Below are 8,652 nucleotides of genomic sequence, written 5' to 3' on the forward strand. Positions count from 1 at the left end.
CGTTTCACGTTTTGTCGTTATATGCGACTTTGAGTCTGCCGACAACACTGGCGACAAACTTCGCTGAAGTCGACGCACTAAGTGTGAATTGTTGTTTCGAGTCAGCGTCACTGGTTGAGGAGGTTAAAAGACGTACATAGGTGTACTGAAATCGATGGCAGTGATTAAAGGAGCTTGAAAATAGAATTAACTTTGAATAAAACTCCTTCAAGATGTCTGAGCGTAAAGTATTGAACGTAAGTACCGCAGGTCGGCTATAACCATACAACTTATATGCTAACCTGGCTGTAAATCTGATCTGAGCTAACCACAGAATAATTATACATTTGTAGAAATACTACCCCCCGGATTTCGATCCATCAAAAATCCCGCGTATGAAATTGGCCCGCAATCGTCAGTACACAGTGCGTTTGATGGCACCGTTTAACATGAGGTGTAAGACGTGTGGCGAGTACATATATAAGGGTAAGAAATTCAACGCGCGAAAAGAGGATGTCGAGGGTGACGATTACCTCGGCATAAGGATATACAGATTTTACATAAAGTGTACCAGGTGTCTTCAGGAAATTTCATTCAAGACGGACCCAAAGAATACGGATTATGAAATCGAGGCAGGAGCGACGCGGAATTTTATGGCGTTGAAGCTGGCCGAGGAACAAGCGCAACGTGAGGAAGATGAGGAGAAGGAGGAGGAGGCGACCAACCCCATGAAACTCTTGGAGAAAAGAACTCAACAATCCAAGCAGGAGTTAGAGCTTCTTGAGTCTCTCGAAGAGCTGAAAGATCTTAATAGAAGGCAACAAACCATTGATTATGATCAAATGCTGGAGCAGTACGACACTATCTCAGCTAGACAAAGAACTGTCAAGGAGCAGGAGGAGATGGACGAGCAATTAGTAAAGTCTATATTCGGTAAAAAAGAATCGACCAGCAAGGTTGTCATTGAGGAAGAGATAGTTGAGTTGAATGACGAGCCAGAAAAGAAAAAGCCCAGAGTAGAATCGACCGAAGATAGCAGAACAGCCAAGAGTTCAGAATCAACATTAGCGGTAAGTCAGGCACTTTTCATGATGAAAGTAATCAAGGTCCCAAGATATGAAACGTCAAGATTTAAACTTGTATTTTATCAATTAGGAGAAACCTGCCACTTCTGCGTCAACTTGGAATCGCAGTGTTGGAGGTATTTCAAGTAAACCAAACTTCACAGGACTGGTTAAACGGAAAACCGTAAACTTGGGAATTGTGCCTCGCTCAACCCTAAAAGAGGAGACCACAGCAAAGGCGGATATTCCAGAGGCCAAGCCATCGTGTGCTGGTCTATCCCTACTAGGCGCATATTCTAGTGGAAGTGACAATGACAGTGGTTGACCTTTATTCAATTAGTGCCAGACTGTAATAATAAAAATGATCTAGGTATGTATATGTAATATAATTCTATTGTACAAAAAAATTGAATGAAAAAATCACCTGACCACGTCTTGAGTATATAAATAAACGTGCTGTACAAATAACATAATATATTTATTTTCTATTGTATATTCATAAAAATAATTATAATCTCATACACACGTCTGTTTGTTTTTGTTTCTTTTTTTTTTCATATATAAACGATTTCATTGATCATGATTTATACTATGTGACGATCTTTCAATTGTATGCGTTAGCTACAAATAGCGAATTTTAATATTAAAAGTATTACAAAAGAAAAATTCCTCTTGGAAATTGATAAAATTTCGAGACCCACTGGCATTTTGCTATTGATTACCGCACCTGTTACAGCCCTAGTATTCTATAAACGGTTGATATTAACAAGTTAAATTGAAAACGCGAATGTAATAAAAAAAAAAAGTTACAGCCTACACCGGACTGACATTCACACATTGAATGCTACGTGTATATGCGTATAAAAAGCAAAAGAAAAAACACGAAAACGGTATACGTATAATATACGGAAAACAAAGTATAACGCGAGTGAAAACGTTCCTCGCATACAAAATTACAACTATAAATGACTACATAATATTACATGTATTACAGGCACCATTCAATAATCATAGGTATGTTTTATATTATGATCGTTCCTGCAGGGCGATGATCAGAAAATTCCTTACATGAAGGTGAACCCAGTACTCCTAAAACACAAAAGATCAACAGGGAGTCATGAGTGGCGGTGAGCTATTGTTTCAGCTATTGATGGGTCTGTTTAAAAGGCCAGGCACTCTGTAAGGAATTTTAAGATCATGCACCACATACTGACCAGCGTTTAACTACGGCGGCTGGGAGTACCCAGCCTGTTAAACCAGACCCCTTGGGAACCGACCGCAGTAGTTTCTTTGTTGCATGCTAAACCTAAGCTTAATTTAAAATTTAAATAATTATTTACTCCCAGCGATGTAGTTCAATTTCCGGAACGAAGAATAGAAAGAAAAGAAACCAAGAATGTCGATTTGATTAACATTATAAATTTTTTTCTTCCGATATTAGGGTCATGGAATTTTTGAAATCATCAAAATCGGACCGATTCACGTGAGCAAGGATTTAAAATGAAGAAACCGTTACGCCGTGTACTGGCGGACGCGAATCAAGGGAGACGTCCTCGTGGGTGTATCCTGTTCGATCCAGATAGAGGAGCCAATTTCGTACCCGGTATTGCGTCTGGACAATTCCCCGTTCAAAAGTGCGCGCGAATGCTTAACAAATTCGTGTTTGGAATTCGTCTGAGCCGACCGTTTGTCATCTGACGCGGACGGTTGCATCAGCCAATTGTAAAGGTCCTCGCGTATTTCGGTACTGTTTCGCACGGGGCTTCCCCTCAGGGACCTGGATACGCGCCGGGGAATCCTGTGCGGGCCTCGCGCCCTCTCGATTTCAAGGGCGCGGATGATGTCGTTCAGTTTCTGTACCGACGGGGATTCCCCGCAGGGATTCGACCTTGCCAATTTTTCCCCACCGCTTGCCGATTTCGCCCGCGGCGACGGATTCCGCGAGCGGATCGGACGCGGTCCCGGCAACCTCGGCAGCACCGGAATCGGCGAGGAGGATCGAGAATTCGGGGACCGGGTTATCCGTGGCTCGACGTACCGACGGTCCCGGTTTCTCTCGTGCAACTCGAGCCGTAGCTGGGCGACCTCCTTCTCCAGCTTGGTTCGCGTCGCCTGGGAACGATCGTTCTCGTCCTCCATTTGGCGCACCATCTTCTCCAACCTCGTCAGCTGCTTCTGCTTGCTTTCCAGGCTGGTGTAAAGAGCCTGCAGGTCCTCCGCCTTCGCCGCGATCTGCTTGTTCACCTGGACAAAAAACGCCATTGATGAGTGAACAAATTGGAATATTTGGATTCTTACAACTGCAGGATTGAAGTCCTATCGCCGCTACCGTTTCTCATCTGATTAAGAAACGAAGGAGTGCTCACCAGACAATTGATGGTCTCAGGGTCCAGCTGGTTCTGGTGTCCTTGGGCTCCGTTCTCCGAACCGTTGTTTCCCTGGCCCTTGAGGATCCCGATGAGCTCGTCTCTGACCTTCAGGACCTTGCTCTGTTCTCTCATAATCCTGTCCCGCTGCTCGACCTCCAGCTGTTTCCGGATCAGCTTGGTTTCAAGCTCCTCGTTGCAACGCTGAACTTCAGCCAAGGTCGATCGAAGGTCGGACAGCTGCTGATGCAGCTCGACGGTGTGCGCCGCCCATCCCGACTTACCAGCCTCCTTTGACTGGGTGTGTAGTCGGCCCTGCAGCTCGGACAACTGCCTTTCAACGTTTTCACTCTTCTCAAGTCTGGTAATTAGGACCCAAAATGAGAGAGAGAGAGAGAGAGGATATAATCAACAAGAAACTGGAAGTAGCAATCGGTAGAGCGCTAAAGGAACTCACGCGATCTTCAATCTCTTCTGGATCTCCGTTCTCTCTGAGTTGGCTTTCTGAAGCTCTTCGCTTTTCGTTATCAACTCTGCGGCTAGCTTGTCCTTCACACTTGCCGGATCCTCTTGGTTCTGTTAATATGGGAATTAATAGCAAACCGCAAAAAGGCAACAGATATTATCAGGTCTCGGTCCTCATGAAACACTTCCTCGATTGTGAAATTTCTCAATTTTTCAGCCGCGCAATTTTTGGCTATTCAGCGGATCGACTTTGGTGCCTTTGAAAATGACAAAATTTAAAGGAAAACACCGAAAACATAAGACAGGAACGGGTACGAACCGCTGCCTGCTGAAGAACTGCGATGATATCTTCCTTCTCACGTTGGATCTGGAGCAGCTTGTCCTCCTGGGCGGCCAAAGCGGTTCGAGTATCCTGCAGCTCGTTCCAGAGTTGAAGTTCGTTTTCGGTGTGTATGCCGTTCACTGCACAGAGTATTGAAGGATAAAAAGCAAGAATTCGGACTCAGCTATCCTCACGATCAGCGTGAGCGTACCTGGCTTGACGGTAAAGTCTTTGGTGTTCTCTGCAAGGTCGCAAAGCTGCTGACTCTTCTCTTCGAGTTTGGTGCAACGTTCGGTCAGCTCGAAGATCTTTTCCTCGGCTCGGGACCTGCGTATTTGGACAAAAATGAATGCACAGATTTCAAATGCACAGTCAACGCCTCGGAGATTGATTTTTTGAGCCGTTTCAAAGACGCACCTGGCTTCCTTCTCCGCGGTGAGTTCTTTCTCAGTGTCCTCGAGCTGTTTCGAGAGTCTCTTGATGGTCTCACTGGACTCTGCCTCTTTCTGGTCGATTTTCTTTTTCAGTTCATTGACCCTGATCAAGACACATCCGCCGATTAGTGGGATTGCAAATTCGGTAGTAACATAGAAAACAACCGTGATTCGAGGCTGTCTCGCTGCTTCTCGGTCTTCGCAACGAGGCTCTCGCTGTTCTTGATCGCCTTGTGCATGTCCTTGGTGCGGGCCTCGAGGGCAGCCTCCTTCTGCTTCACCTGGTTATCGAGGGACTTGATGCTGCCCTGTAGCTGCTGGATCTTGGCCTCGTTGGAGTTCGCGTGGCTCTCGAGCTCGCGTATCTTCGTCCTGGCCTTCTGAAGCTGCGCCTCAACCGCGCTCTTTCGCTCCTTGATCTGGGCGACCTTCTCCCTCTCATCGTCAAGTTTCTTGACAGCCGAGCTCAGCTTCTCCCTGAGTTCCCTGACCAGCCCCTCGCCTGAGTTCGCGAAAAGCTCCAAGGTCTTCTTCACGAGCTCGCCGATCATGTCACGCTGCCTCGAAGTCGCTTCCTCGAGTCGCTTCTGCAGTGCCCTGACCTCCTCGATTTCATGACTCTCGAGCTGCTTGGCCATCTCCGGGTCAACCTTGGCGGTGTTGCCCGTTCTGAATTCGGCCAGCAACCCGATCATATCGGTCCGTTTGTTCAGCGCCTCCCGACACACGTCGCCGCTCAAGCCGGCCAAATCGTTCAGCTTTTCTTCGAACGTCGCCGCGAAGTCGTTCGCCACCAAGGACGTCAACGTGCAGTGATAAAGCAGCCGTTCGCCAGACTCGCCGTCGCAGAAGCTCGACGTTTCTCGGAGGGCGTCGTTCTTGAGCTGCACCTTCTCTATCCTTCCCGGATCCTTCAATCCTGCCGCGATCACCTTATCCCGGAGCTCGGAAACCTCCTCGTACAAGTCGAGGGCTTGTTTCTGGAAGAAGAGTGTAATCGTGACCACCGCGAGACGCTCTCCAATCTCATTGATCCCACCTGCTTGTCGGACAGTTCCTTCCTGAGGGACGTATACTTCTGTCTCTTCGTCGCGAACTGATTCTCCAACTGCCGTTTCTGCAGAACCGTGCTCACCCCGGGCTTTGCTTTCGTCGTCGGCACGCTCGAGGAGAGTCCATTTTTTCCCAACCCACGTCGCAGCCCCGTAAACGTCGGTAAAGCCGAGACTCGACTCCGGGGCGTTTGGTCCCCAGGATTCGACTGGGACGATGCATCCTCTGAGTTCGTCGGCTTGATCGGTGCCACTTCCCGACCCTGCTGCACAATACCGGAAATCCGAACACTCTGAAATAGAATTTAACGAGGAGCTATCCGACGCCGAACAGCAAAACGAATTATGACCTTTCCCGGGTAATCGATTCCCCCGGTTTTCTGATGGCCCGCGAAACGGCGCATCAGACCTCGGAAAATGCCCATTCATCATTTTGCAATTCGACGTTCGACTGCCCTCAAAACGCCAAAGTACATCGTTAAACTGGCATCACTGGTTCAACCTTTTCAGTCATAGAGCCCACCATAGTGGCACCCTTTTTTTTTGTACTTTCTTTTATAGTCCATGCAAAATCCTGAGTTATTTTTGCATTTGCAGGTAAAAAAATACCTAAACTTTGGAATGATTAGGATTTTTTGTGAATCTGTAATTTTTTACAATTGTTATAAGTAAACATATGGATAAAAAGTTATTTTCGTAAATGTAATTCGTTGAGCGGAGAAATTTGATGATAAACGTATACTGAAAAGGTTTGGAATTCATTTGTTGACAAACAAAGATCTCAGAATGAAAGGATAATTTTTACCCTCCTTAGGGGTGCATATAGATAGAATTGGGAGTTGCACTTACTCTCGGCCCATAATTGTATTGTCTCAAAGTAAATATTCACATAAATCTGATTCAAGAATACTATCTAAAACAATATTGATACTTCACTCTGTTTTCCCCCCATTTAAGGGCTCGTTTTTAGTTTTAATAAATTTTTGACGTGTAATTCGCATTCAACGTCGAATAACACATATAAGAAAACGTATAATTCCACTTTCGTGCAAAAAAAAAAACTGAATCGACTGAGCGGAAGGAATAAACGTCGGACTCACGTCCGAGGACGACTTGGGACATGTCGCCTGCTGCTGAGTGGTGATCGGCGATTTCGGTCCGAGGGTGGGTGTCGAGCCCCTTGGGATTACCGATTTCGAACCTTTTCCACCGAGGCGAGTTATCGAGGCGCTCGCTGTTCTGGCTGAAACGAACACGTGTCTTTGCAGAGGAGATTGATGCCCGACATCGGCTTCTTATTAAATCCACGAGGTATGCGTGATACGACGAAACAGGTTGGTCAGGCGGATAACGAAGGAATTACTTACTCGTAGACTCGGTTCGCTGGGAGGTCGATTTTCCCGCGGCAGAAGTCGTCGACATTGTTCGTCAGTTTACATATTTAACGAAATTTTTTATATAACTTGGCGCGTTTACGCTTTACGGGATGTGGAATTTTTTTTTTTTTTACTCATATACCGATTTAAACTGTGATTTTGAAATTCGGGTACACCTGCTTGACGTCTAAACAACGCTCGCCTGTCATGGCAACACCTCGCGTTCGCATGTTCGAGATCTCTGTATCACCGTCGCTGCGCAATCACAGCTTCAATTTTCACCATTTTTTTACGGTTTTTTTTTTTTTACCAAACAAAGTCCCGATTCTTCACAGAGAGCAGGCCATTAAATTAGATTGGAGAAAAAATGTAACAAAGTTCCTTTTTTTTGTTATTGGCAATCATAATCAGGTCGAATTATACAGAACTGTCCACCTCAAATTATACTGTTTTTCATTTGGTGAAATTTTATCACTCGTTCAAAAAATTACACGGCACATTTGGCATTTATTGAAATTGAACTATAATAATAAATGCGAGAATTGAAGATTGTCTACAGTTTATAACAAACAACCGTGACTTCATCGCATGTTCTTTAATTTCCCTCAGTCAAGTCTCGTTCCAGTATTTAAATTTTACTAATCAAGATCGTCAAGCACTTAACTTTACGATCATAAATAAAATTTCATGCTCCCAATGAATTGCCCAACGATTTTTAATCCCGAGTTAAAAATTTCTCAACTACTTTCAATACAGATTACGAACCGTCGATCTTATTAGTCAAACTTCGGACAGGCAAGCGGTTTTTCGACCCCGAATAATCACGTGGCGATCGTTATCAATCATCTATTTTTATTTCCCCTTTTCTTTTCTTTTCAGTCTATTGATTCTTCAGCCACATCGAGTTATCTATTTTCAATCCCTGATTGGAAAGTGAGGAGGGGGGGGGGGGGGGGGGAGTTAAAAAAAATCCCCTTCGTTAGACGAGTATAATTTTTGGCCTCGGGGCGTTTTATTCTCATTATAGAATATATACCGCGTGGCGAAGACGACGATGCCACGTATCCATCGGCAATCCCTCTCCGCACGGACCTGCTGCTCATAAAGGCCTATTTCAGACTTAAATATTTATATCAAGTATCCGGTTGCATCAATCCGTGCATAAACAGACCTACGCAACACATATGTATGTATACCCGTAATCAGTTGCAGCCCAACGACGATTCGCATCCCATCGAACCTCCGCGCGTTTGGCAATCGTCCACGGATTTTCCAATACGACGGAAACGAGCTTTCAAAGGACACCCCAGCGGCTAATACCCGACAGCGATATCGGCACAACGGCTTCTCTGGATTATTGCAGCGAACGAAAACGGCGGAGAACAAATAAGCTCGGAAAAACAATTCTTTATACAGCCGAAGCTCGAGGTAAGAATTGAGAGAAATATCTACGCAGTCATGCGATTTGGCATAATTTTAATATCCGCTGATATCGCAGACATTGTACAGTTTTAATTGACTCGGAGGATGTTTTGCGGGGTAAAAGTTAATGGCCAAAAAACATGTAATACGCGTTTGTTTTGACGGACCTCGC

General features: G+C 45.3%; 2 protein-coding genes across 2 annotated transcripts; one reads left to right on the forward strand and one right to left on the reverse strand.

Moving 5' to 3' along the window:
• The first annotated feature begins 12 nt into the window (after window positions 1-12).
• On the forward strand, window positions 13-1,511 carry LOC124306802 (splicing factor YJU2). Its single transcript, XM_046767833.1, has 3 exons — window positions 13-236; window positions 333-1,049; window positions 1,135-1,511. The coding sequence occupies exons 1-3, from the start codon at window positions 213-215 to the stop codon at window positions 1,366-1,368; spliced, it is 975 nt and encodes a 324-aa protein (XP_046623789.1). The 5' UTR covers window positions 13-212; the 3' UTR covers window positions 1,369-1,511.
• Window positions 1,512-2,555: 1,044 nt separating this feature from the next.
• LOC124307239 (putative leucine-rich repeat-containing protein DDB_G0290503) lies at window positions 2,556-6,208 on the reverse strand. Its single transcript, XM_046768751.1, has 9 exons — window positions 6,167-6,208; window positions 5,670-5,948; window positions 4,796-5,610; window positions 4,614-4,733; window positions 4,408-4,523; window positions 4,194-4,336; window positions 3,867-3,985; window positions 3,410-3,770; window positions 2,556-3,287 (listed from the first exon to the last, which is right to left on the reverse strand). The coding sequence occupies exons 1-9, from the start codon at window positions 6,206-6,208 to the stop codon at window positions 2,556-2,558; spliced, it is 2,727 nt and encodes a 908-aa protein (XP_046624707.1).
• Between the last annotated feature and the right edge of the window lie 2,444 nt (window positions 6,209-8,652).

This window comes from Neodiprion virginianus, chromosome 6, assembly GCF_021901495.1.
Source record: "Neodiprion virginianus isolate iyNeoVirg1 chromosome 6, iyNeoVirg1.1, whole genome shotgun sequence".
In the NCBI taxonomy this organism is placed as follows: domain Eukaryota; kingdom Metazoa; phylum Arthropoda; class Insecta; order Hymenoptera; family Diprionidae; genus Neodiprion; species Neodiprion virginianus.

What these genes read in the sequence shown, in the direction of transcription:
- LOC124307239 (XM_046768751.1), bottom strand. Translation starts at nt 6,208, where the DNA reads ATGGTGGGCTCTATGACTGAAAAGGTTGAACCAGTGATGCCA. An exon ending in AGGAACTGTCCGACAAGCAG is followed by an intron (nt 5,611 to 5,669) that starts GTGGGATCAATG and finishes CTCTTCTTCCAG; the next exon opens with AAACAAGCCCTCGACTTGTA. An exon ending in CGAGACAGCCTCGAATCACG is followed by an intron (nt 4,734 to 4,795) that starts GTTGTTTTCTAT and finishes TGTCTTGATCAG; the next exon opens with GGTCAATGAACTGAAAAAGA.
- LOC124306802 (XM_046767833.1), top strand. Translation starts at nt 213, where the DNA reads ATGTCTGAGCGTAAAGTATTGAAC. An exon ending in CTGAGCGTAAAGTATTGAAC is followed by an intron (nt 237 to 332) that starts GTAAGTACCGCA and finishes ATACATTTGTAG; the next exon opens with AAATACTACCCCCCGGATTT. An exon ending in GTTCAGAATCAACATTAGCG is followed by an intron (nt 1,050 to 1,134) that starts GTAAGTCAGGCA and finishes TTTATCAATTAG; the next exon opens with GAGAAACCTGCCACTTCTGC.